This window comes from Leuciscus leuciscus, assembly GCF_965113295.1.
Source record: "Leuciscus leuciscus genome assembly, chromosome: 10".
In the NCBI taxonomy this organism is placed as follows: Eukaryota; Metazoa; Chordata; class Actinopteri; order Cypriniformes; family Leuciscidae; genus Leuciscus; species Leuciscus leuciscus.
The window spans coordinates 33219806-33236549 of NC_138734.1; the positions used below are offsets into that span (position 1 = coordinate 33219806).

The window sequence follows — 16744 nt, forward strand, 5'->3', positions numbered from 1 at the left end:
TAATATATAAGCTGCTATTGTCTGTTGATGGCAACAGCGATGCACATTGAGCAGTTATATAGCCTACAACATGACATTATGATTTAAGAGGTGATATAGGTTACAGTTTTTTAACTCTCCACATCTGTGTTATTGATTACTTTTGACTTTAATTCTTTTATTTTTTTATCTTATGAAAAAAAATAAAATAATCTATAGTCATTCATACTAAAATCAAAATGATAAGAAGTGTCTGGAGAGTTTTCATTTAAAACCAAAAAACAGAGACGGAAAATAAAGTTTTTCTGATCTGAATAAGTGTGTGCATTGTTCACAATAGAAAAAGAAAATTGTGTGAGGTCCGTTTCGAGTGTGCACCAGACTTCATCTTAAAGTGGCTTTTGTGCAATAACAGCGTTAACAAACATATGGCTCTTAAAATGATTCCTCTTGATCTTCCATTCACAATCTGCCAGTATCCAGCTTTTAGTGAGCTCCTTCTTCTGTACATGGAAGAACTCAGGTGTGCATTTCAAAATAGACAGATGAAAGTAATTCCTGTGAGGTGGGGGATGAGAGGAAAGATGCAGGTTCAGTAATGGAACAGGTGCGTGCAGGCGAGAGGGGGGAACACCAAATGCAATGTGACCTTTTCTACTCCACACTCTGGAAACCAATATTTACTCTGTCCATCCAGTACATCATAATATGGGTAAAGCTAAAGATAAATTTGCAATCCAAAAAGCAGTCCAGTTCAAACTGTTGCCACGGCATCTAGCACACTATCACTACATCATCATGCACAAACCTAATACATTCACTTTGAACCTTGGCCAGAAATTCAAAAAATCTTATATAGCTTTCTTGGTGTCCAACTGTCCATACATTCTGTATTTAATATCTACGACATAAGAAGAGATTAAAAACCTGATATCTCTTATATATGTCTTGAACATTAATACAAAGTTCTGTCATGAAACTCAAGATGGCAAAAGCTGATAGTTCCGTAACTCATTCTGCTTGCAATCACATCATTCTCTATAGGGCCTAGCTGATTGGTTCCTGCTGTATCAGTAGCCAATGAGCTCGCTGCTCAACCTTCAAATACTTGGTCAGCATTTGCTGTAGCGGTTGCAGCGCACTTTCATAAACCCTCCACCTTCCCCAGCTCCACCTGTATATATCTGCTATGGGTAATTCAAGGATGCTATTGTACAGCAGCAGCATCTTACTTGCTCACAGCAGGGTGTCATGTGTAGCAAGTCCTGTACTTTCTACATATCGGCATTGTTATATCCATTACCATGCCAAACACTCCGAGAGTTGTCATGACAGAACTCCACAACTTAATTTGTTAGACATGCAATTTTTTCCGTTTTTACCACAAGCCATTTCTAAACCATTTGTTATCCCATGGTAGGAAGATTGATGGCACTAATGTGGATGAAGAGGACAACATTGAGCTGACAGAAGATGGCCGGCCAGTGGCAGCCCCTAATCGTAGCCCACCCCTTTTGGATTGTGGCTGCTTTGGCCTTCCCAAACGTTACATCATCGCCATGCTCAGCGGACTTGGCTTTTGCATCTCGTTTGGCATCCGCTGCAACCTCGGTGTGGCCATTGTAGAAATGGTTAACAACAACACTGTCTACATCAACGGGACTGCCGTCATGCAGGTGAAACCAGGAAAATATCAAATGAAAATAATGGCATTCCCATACATCCCGCATCTTATTTTTAGTACAATCAAATTTATCTTAATAATTTACCACATTTTCTTAATTCAACATATTTTATTTTTTTATTCTGATTTAAAAAAAACTGGCTGGAAATTAAATAAATGTAGAAATTGTTATATTGACAGCTCCAATTTTTAACAGTTTGTGAAAGAAAATTATATATAGTGTATCTATTTTTTTATCAGATGTATTTGTGTGAATGTGTGTGTGTATATATATATATATATATATATATATATATAATATATACATCTCTCTCTCTCTCTCTCTCTATATATATATATATATATATATCCTATATAAATACACTATATATAATTTTTTTTCACAAATTAAACAAATTATTTTCCAATCACACACACACACACACACACACACACACACACACACACACACACACACACATATATATATATATATATACGTGTATATATTGGAAAATAATTGCTTGATTTGATCACGATAAATATTTTTCTCACACAGTCAATTGGTCTTAATACATGAAAATATACAGCTTTAATATATTTTTTTTACATAGTGAGTCCCTATAATCAGTTCCTTGGCACGAAAAGTTTAGACAGTCAAGACAATACATTTTACTTCTTCAGCTATCAAGTTCAAAGGACAGATTCTTTATTCTCATCAATGATTTGTTTGGTAGTTAGCGGACACAATTTCCTGTAATTTCCTGTCATAAGAGATATTGGGAAGAAGACATGACTCACACACACATATTAACAAGGTCATTTTACTATGTATGTCTTGTGATAAATCAACCTGAATTTTCCCTATTATACGGAAAAATGTGCAACAAGTTTGTATTTTTTTTGTTATATATTTTCAAGCTAATATGGTCTTCTCTGATGTTTGTGTCCTTTAGCCAGCTCAGTTTAATTGGGATCCAGAGACAGTGGGATTGATACATGGCTCTTTTTTCTGGGGCTACATTGTCACTCAGATCCCTGGAGGATTCATCTCCAATAAGCTAGCAGCTAACAGGTGAGCCTCATCTTGATGCACGGGCCTCCACGCCACGTTTTGGAAGGAAAACGCATGTTAAAGTATAACTCTCATATTACATTCAATGTTCAGAGGTGTTTCAAGACCCAAGGGACCACAGTGGTCAGGGCCGCGAGGGTTAAATTTGTGCCGTGTGTTGATTAGAGGGGCGATAGCGGTCTTGTAATAAAAGCCTCACAGGAAAAGAGGACACGTGGCTGACAGAGTTAATAATGAAAGATCCAGCAGCAGATCTCTCGCTGAAACACCAGCCACTAGAATATTACAAGTGTCACTTACACAGTGTTTTGGAAAAAAAAAAAGAGGCAGATGGATGGATTAAATGGAGATAAAGGATAAATGAATGAACCAAAATGACTCTCTTCGGTGATGTAGCTGTGTGAGAGTGTGCAGGGCCTCTAAAATCATTAGAATCACAAGCATCATGCCCATTCAAACTAATGGGATTTTGAGCAAAGTGGATTTTGAATGCAAAAATAGGTCTGTGATAATTAAATTGCATGAATATTCAAGGTATTTTTTATATTTTTATTTGGTCAGTCCAGTCAAGTTGCACTGTCCACAGGTCATTTGCATTATGCATATATGATCAATCAGGATTTGAACCTGTGCATGCTAAATAAAAGCTGTACCACTAGACTAAATAGTTCAAAAATGTTTACCTATGGTCATGTCATGTCATGAACATAAAGTTCCTGAATAAAACAAAATATATTCAACTGTAACTCCAATATTCTTTTAAAATGATGGTTGCACTGACGCTTCAACTTCAGTGAAATTCTAATGCATTATGATACTGTCTTGTGATATTGAAGTTGCCATGAAACGGAAGTTGTGATAGTCTTTTGATGTATGTCCGAGTGAAACAGCTTCTTGAACAATATATGTATATATAGGGCGAAACTTGGTTTTGGCCGTCAGGAATTGATTGGATCATTATTGTAGTTTTTTTCCCCCAGATCATAGCTATGATCTCATTTGAGTGACAGGTTGTCCCGCCCTTGTGCCAGTAAACCCATCATCAGAAAAGATATGTTGTTGCATGTCCCGCCTTTGTGCCAGTAAACCCATCATCAGAGAAGATATGTTGTTGCATGTGCAATATATTTTGATTAAAGATTACGAGGGCACATGAATTTGTTAAGAAAAAAGAATGATGTGAATGGATAAATCATAAATAATAAATACTGCAATATTGCATAAAAAACAAGACTTGTCAATTGGTGACTTTAAAAGGTTCTGTCACAAGGTTCAAGTTACAAAAATTACTCTTTAGGTGTCACTAATTTACTAATGATTAATGTCTTTCAGAATTCCAGAACTGTTGTTAGATTTATTAAATTCAGTTATTCAGAGACCATTATGGAATTACCTGTCCTGACTGTGCATGTCTTTCCACAACAATCCTATTTAATTCTACATTATTTATGGCTTCATTGATTTTACATTGCTTCATTTTAAATCAATTTAATTTCAATTTAATACCTGAATTAACTAACATACCAAATGTCTCTGAATTGTTTCTCAGGGTGTTCGGAGCAGCCATTTTCTTGACGTCATTGCTAAACATGTTTATTCCGTCAGCCGCCAGGGTTCACTACGGCTGTGTCTTGTTTGTGCGAATCTTACAAGGTCTGGTGGAGGTGAGTGGTCATCAGCGATCTTCAAATCACATCTTCAAATATGTCACGTCATAAATTATGAACATTTAAAAAATTCATTTACATATACCGTAACTTTGTATATTACATACTCATTGTAAATTGTACGTTATTTATTGATCAGTAAAAAAAATAATTCTGTCATTCTCAATTATTTTTTTTCTTTTCACACAAGATCAGAAGAGAATATGTACATAGTCTTTTTCCATATGCTTATTTTTTAAGCTCTACAAATAGCTTAAGGCACCATAAAAGTAGTCACACACTATATTTTAAGTCATTTGAAGCCATACGATACAGTAGCTTTTGAGTGATGAAGGTTTATTATTCATTAAGTCATTATATGGGTGAATTGTTTCTTTAAGTATTCATTTAAATGGTCATTAGAATCAGCCATTTTGGTTTAAAAAACATTAATAAAAGATACTAACAGTGCATGATGTTAACAGGGTGTCACATATCCAGCCTGCCATGGGATGTGGAGCAAATGGGCTCCTCCGCTGGAGAGAAGTCGTCTGGCTACTACCTCATTCTGTGGTGAGTAGGTTTGTGAAATAGGCCTATTATTGATAGAAATGGTCAGGAGACGTTTAATGTTTTAGAAATTACAAGAAAACACAAACTATTTACTTTATCAATGTATTTATTATCATTACCAACGAAAAATGGTTTCAAACGAAGCCAAAGCAGAACAACCATTACGTCTCTGATCAACACAGTAGTGGTGAATCCTGAATGAATCACTGTTTGAATCGTTGAGTGAATGATTCAATGGCTGCATCCGAAAACTTAAAAATGCTGCTTCCGGAGGCTGCATTCCAGGGTAGGAAGGCATCAAGGCACGTCTAATTCCAATGTTAGCTTCCCTTCCTGTCTCTTGAGAAACCTGCATCTGATCGATTTTTGAAGGCAGCATAGATGTATCCTTCACTGCCTTTGATTTCCCACAATCCTATGTGGTTCCGTATGCTTTCGAATCGCTCTCGCGGCACTTTGATGTAATACTTCAAGGCGCTTAACCCCAAAAGGGATGGGTTTATACCTGTTTCTGCATTAGAATTAAACTGCTCACAGTCCAGTTGACCAGTATCAGAGCCAACTGAGGGTCTATATTCCAATGCTCATTGCCCCTTAAAATGCATTCAAATCTTGCACAATAAACAGGTGCCATGACAACCTCTGCTTCAAACAGCTCTTGACATCATAACTAAATTAAGATCCGTACACAGCTTCACCTTCTGTATGTTTAAGAGGCTTTCTCCTGATGACACAAATTAAGCAGCGCCCTCTTCTATGTTCAAAAGCTCACTCGAGAATCCTCTCCTGCGCCAAACAGGAAGGTTTACAAGTGCATCCCAGTAATAAAATATACATTAAGGCACCTTTTCATTAAAATCTCATTTCCTGCTGCTGTGCTGCTTAAGGCAGAGGCACGTGTTGCACGGAGGTGTGAAGGACTTGAATGCTTTCGGGCATTTATCGCTACAAAGTTTCCTCAAATTTATGAGAATCTGAAGCTAAATGTAAAATATATTACAGTGAAAATTAGGGATGAACGATATATCGGCCACCTTATGGGTCTCGGTCAATATATGTTTGTTTTTAATGTTACTATTACAGGCCTAAGAAAATCTGGCCGATATATTAAAGCCGATAAATAATAGATTTCCTTCAGCTAAGGCACTTCAGATGCTCACCATGATGGTTTTGAATTGCTTGAAATAGGATTGAAATCACTTCAAAAAAGGAAAATACAGTTAAGTGCAGCACAAGTCTGTCATATAGGCTACATAAAATTATAATGAGAATATAATTGTGTGCTTGAGATATGGCTTTTAATGGTGAGACTTTTGCTTTTGTAATCAGGCTCTCAAATATTATATAATAATTTGGATTTAAATTTATCGGCCAATATATCGGTTATCGGCTTTCAAATATAAAGAATTATTGGTTATCAGTATTATTATACTAAAATATTATCGGTGCATCCCTAGTAAAAATTTACAAAACCAAATCTGCTTTCTCAAAGCTGAACCACTCGGTTTTCCTCTGTCATCTAAAAGGAAACCCCCGCAATGGCTTTAAATGATTGAACTGTCATGCGAGGTGAATATTACAGGTTGATTAATGTCCTCCCTTTTAATTGAACTTTCTTAATTACACTTGTGTGTGTGTGTTCTGGTTGACAGGATCTTATGCAGGAGCTGTGATAGCCATGCCACTGGCTGGAATATTAGTGCAGTATGTGGGCTGGCCCTCTGTCTTCTATATATATGGTGAGTTAGGATTAGCCTTTGAAATGTATTGGTAAAGAATGATTTATACACCAAAAATAAGCGATAACTCCAATGATTTAGATTGATTTCCCAGTCAGCTGTATAGCTCATCATTCCAAAATATGTACATTTACTACATTTAGTGGACAGTGTGATAATGTGACATTCAAAGATCAAGTGTGTGATACATAAGTGATATGTGGTTATGTGCTCATATCCAGGTGTGTTTGGCATTATATGGTATATCTTCTGGCTCCTGCTGGCTTATAATAGCCCAGCGATACATCCCACCATCAGTGAAGAAGAAAGAACATATATAGAGGCCTCTATTGGGGAAGGAGCCAATTTAATGAGTTCTACTGAGGTAGTTCTAAGTCTTCTGTCATGCATTTGGTACAATAAGCACATTGTTATACAGAGAAGGAGGTTTTTCCCCATATATTTATTCAAATATTCTCTTTGTAGAAATTTAAAACTCCTTGGCGTAAATTTTTTACATCTATGCCTGTCTACGCCATCATTGTGGCAAACTTCTGCCGCAGCTGGACCTTCTACCTCCTGCTTATTAGTCAGCCAGCGTACTTTGAAGAGGTCTTTGGGTTCCCCATTAGCAAAGTGAGCTGTTATGTGATTTATACGTACAGAAATATCAGTGATTTAAATTAACAATTTCCTCTAGAAATAGGCTAACTAATAGATGTTGGACTGTTTCAGGTGGGCCTTTTGTCAGCGGTGCCGCACATGGTGATGACGATCATTGTGCCCATAGGAGGTCAGCTGGCTGACTTCCTGAGGAGTCGGAAAATCCTCTCTACTACAAACGTGCGAAAAATCATGAACTGTGGAGGTATGCTAAGCTCTCCATGAAGCCCCGCCCCAAACTCACACCATTGGTTGAGAATTACACATACACATACACTTATGGTTTCATGAAGAACCTTTAACATCCATGGAACTTTTCCATTACTAAGTTCTTTACAGTGGAAAAATGTTTGATTACAAACAGGGTCCCCTTTAGATATTCTTTTGACTGTACATAACGTTCCACCTTGAGTATTAGTAGACTTTTAGGGGTAGGATTAGAGTTAGTAGAATAAGGAGTTAAGGGTTAGAAGAATAAATTGGCATGTACTTGCAAAGTTACTTAGTCAGTATAATGTCTGTTGGGGGAGCATCAAAATAAAGTGTTAGCAGATATTAAGCATACAGTTTAAGTCAAGTCAAGTCAAGTCAAGTTTATTTGTATAGCGCTTTTCACAATACAGATTGTATCAAAGCAGCTTCACAGTATTAAATTAAAATAATACAACAAAGTTTGTTTCAAGAGGAATTTATTGATTGATAAAATTAAATTAAATATCCCCAAAATATCCTAGTACATACTGCAGTTTACTAGTACTTAATAAACTTAGAGTTAGTTGACATTTAGGTGCAAAGTTACTTATAGTCAACAGAATGTCTAAAGGGGACCATCAAAATAAAGTGTTACCAAATGTTCTTCACATTAAGAAAAAAAATTTATTTTAAGAATTGTTTACTGAAAGGTTCTTTGGGATAACCAAAATGGTTCGTTCTTCTATGGCATTACTGTGAAGTCCACCTTTTGGAACCTTTATTTTTAAGAGTGTATGCATATTTTATTGGGATAAGAGAAAGTATAAAAATACACACATTTACATGTAAAAAACAAAAAAAAACAACAAAAAAAACAGGAGCAGTTCACGTAACGCCTTATTGCTTTTAAAGTCTCGTTTTAAAGGTTAAACTTCATAGTGTTTAGGCCGGGTCACCCAAAAAATTTAAATTCAGTCGTAATTTACTCACCCTCAAGTAGTTCCAAACCTGTTTGAAGTTCTTTCTTCTGTTGAACACAAAAGATGATATTTTGAAGAATATGGGTAACAGTTGATGGACCCCATTGACTTCCATAGTATGGGGAAAAAAATACTATGGAAGTCAATGGGGCCCATCGAACTGTTTGGTTATTGATATTCTTCAAAATATCTTCTTCAGAAGAAAGAAATTCGGTAACACTTTATTTTACGGTGCCCTTGATACAGAGTAATTACTTAATTAGGTACTTAGTAATAGACGTTGTAATAACATGTAACAAAATGTACTTAACATGTAACTAAGTTATGGAACAGCCTGTACTTACAGATTGTAATTACACACATGTAATAGGCAGCTACTGTTACACATGTGTAACAAGCCGAGTTGGATGAGGTTTATAGATACACATGAAGTACACTTAAGTACATTCTTGATACACTTTATTTTACGTAGCTTATACCTGTGTAATATTATGTAATTACAGTGTAATAAGGAAACTACTGCATGCATTTAAGCTGTGAACTAGTGAGTTAAATCAAACTAAGGCAGAGAAAGATAAGGTATGTATACACAAAGTACACTTAAGTACATTCTTGATACACTTTATTTTACGTAGCTCATCCCTGTGTAACATTATGTAATTACAATGTAATTAGGAAACGACTGCATGCATTTAAGCTGTGAACTAGTGAGTTAAATCCAAGTAAGGCAGAGATGGATAAGGTATGTATACACAAAGTACACTTAAGTACATTCTTGATACACTTTATTTTACGTAGCTTATCCCTGTGTAATATTATGTAATTACAATGTAATTAGGAAACTACTGCATGCTAGAGTTCTCAACGGGCCTGAAAATTACAACCCGACCCGACCCGGCCCGTGGTTTTTAAAGCCCGGACCCGATGTAACCCGACACATCAACTTGAATTATCTGCCCGAACCCGCGTTTTTTTTTTTTTTTTTTTTTTCATACACCTATTATCATGACCAGCAGACGGGAATTCAAATCAACCTTTAATGTTCACGCCTTTTAACAATACAAACAATAAACACTTTCCAGACCTCTGATTTTCCCACTCCTGTAGTAGCGACGGTGAATTCACCTGCGGCAAGTTTACTTTTCACCAACTCCATCTTCTCCAGGCTAAAGGCTTGCACGCAGCGGCGTCAGGTCTGCCCCCACCCCTCTCCATGATGCACGTTGCACGCAGCAGCCAGACTTTCTTTACGGTGAACAGCAGCGATGATTAATAAAAAATTGTTTGTTGTTGTTGTTTTTTTCACTGAGCGGAAAAGATTAAGCCCGAGGTCCGACCCGACCTGAGTCATTTGCTTATATTTCCGACCCGAACCCGGACCGAACCCGCGGGTCCCGTCGGGTTTGTCGGGCCGACCCGACCCGTTGAGAACTCTACTGCATGCATTTAAGTTGTGAACTAGTGAGTAAAATCAAACTAAGGCAGAGATGGATAAGGTATGTATACACAAAGTACACTTAAGTACATTCTTGATACACTTTATTTTACGTAGCTCATCCCTGTGTAATATTATGTAATTACAATGTAATTAGGAAACTACTGCATGCATTTAAGCTGTGAACTAGTGAGTTAAATCAAACTAAGGCAGATAAAGATAGGGTATGTATACACAAAGTACACTTAAGTACATTCTTGATACACTTTATTTTACGTAGCTTATCCCTGTGTAATATTATGTAATTACAATGTAATTAGGAAACTACTGCATGCATTTAAGCTGTGAACTAGTGAGTTAAATCAAAGTAAGGCAGAGATGGATAAGGTATGTATACACAAAGTACACTTAAGTACATTCTTGATACACTTTATTTTACGTAGCTTATACCTGTGTAATATTTTGTAATTGCAATGTAATTAGGAAGCTAATGCATGTATTTAAGCTATGATCTAGTGGGTTAATTCAGATGGATACCATTTGTAGATACACAGGAAGTGCACTTTAGTACAATCTTGATACACTTTACTTTATGTTACATACAAGTAATGTGTATGTAATATGTAACAGACTCGGCTTGTTACACATGTGTAACAGTAGCTGCCTATTACATGTGCGTAATTACAATCTGTAAGTATAGGCTGTTCCATAACTTAGTTACATGTTAAGTACATTTTGTTACATGTTATTACAAAGTCTATTACTAAGTAATTAATTAAGTAATTACTCTGTATCAAGGGCACCGTAAAATAAAGTGTTACCAGAAATTCATACAGGTTTGGAACAAATTGAGGGTGAGTAAATTACGACAGAATTTTCATTTTTGGGCGAACTATCCCTGAGGCTATTCACACAGAATGCATTTTTGCGATTAAAACGCGAGAAGCACGCAGGCCAAGGAACGAGAACAGGTATAAAGACACACTGATCTGACTTCTGCCATCATCCATAGGTTTTGGCATGGAGGCCACGTTGCTGCTGGTGGTCGGGTTCTCACACACACGTGCAGTGGCCATCTCATTCCTCATCCTGGCAGTAGGCTTCAGTGGATTTGCGATATCAGGTGACTCATGAGACGGGTGTCAGTCACCAGAGTGTCAGTCAACATCACCCTTTGTCGTTTTGCTTTGTTTGAGTCTAACCTTTCCTTCAAAATATGGTAAAAAAAAAATTCTTGAAATTTTCTTTGTTGCTCAGTTATAGGGGAAGAACAACAAAGTATAAAGTGCATGATGATGCAACCTGCAATATTAGTTTCTGAAATTACACAGGAGAACATCTAAATATGTGAAATGTATTTCTGTTTTACAACACAGGATTCAATGTAAACCATCTGGACATTGCTCCTCGCTATGCCAGTATTCTTATGGGCATCTCTAATGGAGTAGGCACCCTGTCTGGCATGGTTTGCCCCCTCATCGTCGGAGCACTTACTAAACACAAGGTACTAAATCAGATTATCCTTGTGCATAGAGAACAATATGTATTATTTTTCTAACCTAAGAGATACAATCTCACGCAACATGTCTTTTTCCTTATATTAGACAAAGGGAATTTTTGAGTGTGTGAATATTCCTGGGTATTTAAATACATGACATGAATATTTATAGCAGTGTTGCTCGTCGGCTGGGGCCCACTAGGGGGCCTCATTAAACTTACAAGGGTGCCTCAAGTAAAAAAGTATTTAATTGAATAATTGTTATTAATATATTAAAATAATTGATCTCTAATCTAAAATAAAATATGCAAATTGAAATGTGTTTCTTATATAGTATTAGGTAACACTTTATTTTACAGTGTCATCGTTACATGTTACACGCAGTTACTATAGTAATAACTTTAAATGATGCATAATTACATGAAACTAACCCCAAACTAGGGGTGGCTCGATACCACTTTTTCATGTCCGATACCGATACCGATAACACACAATTGAGTATCTGTCGATACCGATACAATACCATATATTTTTTTCTTAATTAAGCTGTTAATAACACATTTGTCAGGAGGATGCACTGCTTAACCTAGCCATCTAAAAAGCATCATGCTCAAACAGTGCAATAAATGTTCTATATAAGTAGCCCACAACATGACTCAGTTGTGCAATACTGCTGCTTAATTTTTATTAAAACAATTTTTAAACAGAACTTGTAGCAGCATTTTTAATTATTCAGCACCATTCAATTAATGAAATTTAAAGTGCAACTGTGCAAATAAAACAAAAATTATAATTCCAGTGCCAAAAACTGGATGTAACACAAAACTCTTATGTAGTCATAGGGCTGTACCCGACTATTCGAATATTCGTTCGGTGGGTTGGTATTCGATTTGAGAATTTGACATTCGAATATTCGTTTTTTTTATTTTATTTTTTTTACACCTGGCATCCCCCTCGAAATGGTTCTCATTCGCGCTTGAATATGTTCAACACTATAAAATCTGACGAAATATAGATAGACACACGAGACGAGACACGTTCAGAATGAATAAACTTTGAATAAACTACAGAACAGCGCGAGTGGGAAGCGGCGCGCCTCACGCGGGCAGGGCTTATATGCTCCGAGAACTCTTTTTTACAACTATCTTATAAGGCCTAGCCATTTTTAATAGGATGGACAGTTGAAGGAACCCAACCTCGTTATTTGATGCTTCTTGAGTTGGCCTACTAAAGTGTTCCTGCAACGGTAGTATTCTCTGGCTAGAGCGCAGAACAGCGGAGTTTGTAAGGACAGAAGTGCATGCCTGCGAGCTTGTATTTTGGGTTAAGCTGCGTTGCTTTGACATTGTGGAAAATAGAACAATAGAAACAAAATGTATTAAGCTTTTTACCCCTTATTATCAATCTAAATTAATCTCATTTTTAATTTAACTTAATTTCGTTTTTCTTTATTTAAATTCGTTTTTTTCTTTAATTAAATTTCGTTTTTCTTTATTTAAATTTCGTTTTTATTTATTTAAATCTACCCTTTACTGTGTCAGTAATTTGTTAGTCAGAAAAATATTAGACTACCTTATTAAAAGTATTGCTTAAGTTAACAGACATGTGTGTGTGTGTGTGTGTGTGTTACGTGCGAGTGTATTTACTTTGTGTTGTTCATGGGGAAGATGCGTTTTATATCACTAGTGCAGTAATCCGTTCTCGGAGCATAAGCCGTGCCCGCGTGAGGCGCGCCGCTTCCTGCTCGCGCTGTTCTGTAGTTTATTAATTATGAACGTATCGCGTCTTATTTTAAATAACTCCACACAGCTGACATGATAACTTAATTGCTGAGAGGGCTTACCTCACTCACCTCTAGCTACCGTTCACGTGATGCCAGTGTTGCCAAGTCCGCGGTCTCTCCCACCCCGAAACGCGATTGGCTATTTTTAAGAAGCAATTGGACGGGATTTGTATGTGAAAATCTGGCAACGCTGCGTGACGCGTGTTGCTCATCTCTCTTTACGGCATGTCTCTCAGGTGTTGTTAAGCATTTGTATGACAATTTAGGACTAAGGGACGTGATCGTATCGGATCGGGTTATACTCCCGCGATTCATGCAATATCCGATCCAGTGATTTTGGCCAGTATCGGACTAATACCGATACCGAATATCGGATCGGCGCACCCCTACCCCAAACCAAACCCTAATCTAACCCTATAGTAAGTACATGTAGTTACTTAATATAACTTAAATAATTAGTGTAACAAAGACACCTTAAAATAAAGTGTAACCTAATATTATAATATAATGAAAACAATAAATAAAATAAAAAATAAAAAAATCCCAATAACTGTTTTTGTAATAAAAATGTTTTTATTGAAGAACACGGTTCTTGAAAATTCTCAAAATGAATCGTGGTTATTTAAATTGAAATACATAAGAATTTGTTAATAAAAAAATCTGTCATAATTTAAGGCAGAAATACCGGAAATAGCCTATATCAGGTAGCCTTTAAATATTATGTTGGATAACAAGGGGCATTTGAGTCAAAAAGGTTGATCACTGATCTATAGTGTACTGCAACTGTAAACATGTTTTCACAGGTAACCGAAAATATATTGGTTTCATTCAATTCATTAATGTAAGAAAAGAAAAAAGGAATATAATAAAAATCAACCTGACTACATTAGGTTACACCAGCAAAAATATATTTCATTGATCAGATCAGGTAGAAATTATACTTTAAAGGTAACAACCGCACATTTTCACTTTTATACAGTGTAGTGAAGTTATTATAAAAACTAGGAAAGTAACCAGAAGGTTTTAGGTTCATAAACTACAGAGCAAACAAGTACACCATCAGCTTTATTTTACTTTGGAACAAAGCACTCCTTGAATAACAAATATTGCACGTGTATATAATATATCGCATATCCTCATTACATTTGTGTCTTCAACAGACTCGCCTGGAGTGGCAGCACGTGTTTATGATCGCATCCATGGTGCATTACACTGGCGTGATCTTCTATGCCATCTTTGCCTCTGGTGAAAAGCAGGACTGGGCTGATCCTGAGAGCACTAGTGATGAGAAATGCGGCATCATCGGGGAAGATGAGCTGGCTAATGAGACCGAACCCAGCAGCGACAGTGTCCTGGCGACCAAGCAGAAGACCTACGGAACAACAGAGAACTCTGCAGGCCGCAGGCAAGGCTGGAAGAAGAAGAGAGGCGTGACCATGCAAGCTGATGAAGAAGATCACGGATCAAATCATTATGAAAATGGGGAATATCAGAACCAGCAATGACATTTTGGTTATCGAACGCCCAAGACTGAATGGTGAGGTGTAGGAGTATTTATTTAAGCAACTGCAGAAATAACCCCAAACCAGGGGCTACAGCATTTCACTTGACGTTCGACACAACAGTAGATTTGAGTTGTGAAGAAATATTTTGGATGGCTTCCTTAATTATTTCACCCTGCTGTAGAACCTGAAGGAAGAGTCACATGAGACAGATCTGAGTAGATAATTTGACATGATGGAGATTTGTAGCCGTGAAGAAAGTTTCAACTGGAGTCTACACTATCATTCTAAAGTTTGTCTTTTTTTTAAAAGAAATTAATATTTATCCAGCAAGGATGCATTAAATCGATCAAAAGTGACAGTAAAGACATTTATAATGTTACAGAAGATTTCGGTTTTAATATAAATGCAGTTCTTTTAAACTTTCTTTTCATTGAAGAATCCTGAAAAACGTATTACGGTTTCCACAAGGAATGAAGGATCATGTTTTAAGAATGATTTCTGAAGGATTAGAATGATTAAAATTTCTGAAGGATCATGTGACACTGAAGACTGGAGTAATGTCTGCTTTGAATGAATAAATTACATTTTAAAATATATTAAAATAGAAAAAAGATATTTAAAATGTAGTCTATATATAGTGGTCCCAAAAGGTGGATATTAAAGTGACACTTAAAAATGTCTGAATGCCTTCGCATTAGATAATAAATATCAAACCGTGGCATCTGCTATCAAATCATTCTAGAACTTTCTCAAAACGGATTTCACTGTTACTTGCAGATAGTCCTAATTGTATTTATATAACTTTTTGTGAATCGTTTGTTTAAAAAGTGTGCTTGTGCTATATTTCTAAACATTTCTAAAATAAGTGCCACTAGATTTGATATTTTTTGTACCCATGCAATGACATTCATATATTAAGTCTGGCTTAAGTGTCCAAATACTTTTGAGGATACTGTAATTTAGTCTGGAAACAGAACAAAGAACAAACACATGCATTGAAAAGCTTTACAGTAAAATAGACCATGTCAGAATAAATTAAACTTAATCTTAACTTTTTATATCTACCGTATTATAAGGCTGACAGCAAAAAAATGCATCAGTTCTTTTTTATTTGTCAGCTATGCAAACAAAGCAGACGTATAGTTCATAAGCAGGTTAAACATTTTTCCATGGCTTTTCTTGCATGCAGTTGTGCAGCCTCCACAAACCTTTTTGCTGGTTTTGATTAACACTTCTCAGAAAATATCGGTCCTTGTATTATCCTGAAAGTTAATAATGGTCTGAAAAGGGATGTGTATTTAGTGAAATGCCTTTGAAAAATGCAGTATGACCACCATTAATATCTCATTGTTCAGTTTATCGTTTACATATGTTTAGGTGGGAGAGCATGGATGAAGTTTATGTGTGGTTGAATATGTAGAAATTAACCATTTTAGTACTGAAGAACTTATTAAATTGAATATGGATTTCATTTAAAAAAATTAAAAATCCGCAATGTGCCTGATTTTCCCCCACCTTTTTTTTTTGCACAATACCGGTTATGAAAAGACATTTCATCGCTTACATGGATGTTAAGATGATTGTTTGAAATGTGCACTTTACCATTGCATCATTGTAACTGATGTCTCTTTAAGTGTTTATTTGGAGGAGAATAAAAAAAAAATGCTTTCAATTGATCTTTTACTTTAATTCAATTATATGTGATAGAAAATAATGCCGGCTAGTAGGATTTTAATATGGCTCAGATTACATGCATAATTCATTCTGTTTGGCACATTACATTGCAGCAGCGGTTGCTCTTCTTTAAACAGCATCTTACTCTATTAATGAGTTGAGTGTGGAACAAAAGAAATCGAAGTACACGTAACCGAGACTTCTAGCCCACGCCATGTTCTTTCTCAGAGAAAACAGCTTGTTTACACTGGGATTCTTAAATTAGCTCACTTTGTCTTTGTTGGGAGCTAACAGAACTTTCCTGGTTTCTGTCATGTGGGAGTAAACATCCTTTGCATTATCGCTATTCTTAAACACATG

At 36.2% G+C, this 16744-nt stretch overlaps 1 protein-coding gene across 1 annotated transcript; it reads left to right on the plus strand.

Moving 5' to 3' along the window:
* Positions 1–1543: 1543 nt before the first annotated feature.
* On the plus strand, positions 1544–16744 carry slc17a8 (solute carrier family 17 member 8). Its single transcript, XM_082181960.1, has 11 exons — positions 1544–1655; positions 2599–2717; positions 4267–4381; positions 4849–4936; positions 6589–6675; positions 6897–7039; positions 7141–7290; positions 7390–7522; positions 10937–11047; positions 11301–11428; positions 14366–16744. The coding sequence occupies exons 1-11, from the start codon at positions 1608–1610 to the stop codon at positions 14708–14710; spliced, it is 1467 nt and encodes a 488-aa protein (XP_082038086.1). The 5' UTR covers positions 1544–1607; the 3' UTR covers positions 14711–16744.

What these genes read in the sequence shown, in the direction of transcription:
- slc17a8 (XM_082181960.1), top strand. Translation starts at nt 1,608, where the DNA reads ATGGTTAACAACAACACTGTCTACATCAACGGGACTGCCGTCATGCAG. An exon ending in ATTTAATGAGTTCTACTGAG is followed by an intron (nt 7,040 to 7,140) that starts GTAGTTCTAAGT and finishes TTCTCTTTGTAG; the next exon opens with AAATTTAAAACTCCTTGGCG. An exon ending in TTGGGTTCCCCATTAGCAAA is followed by an intron (nt 7,291 to 7,389) that starts GTGAGCTGTTAT and finishes GGACTGTTTCAG; the next exon opens with GTGGGCCTTTTGTCAGCGGT.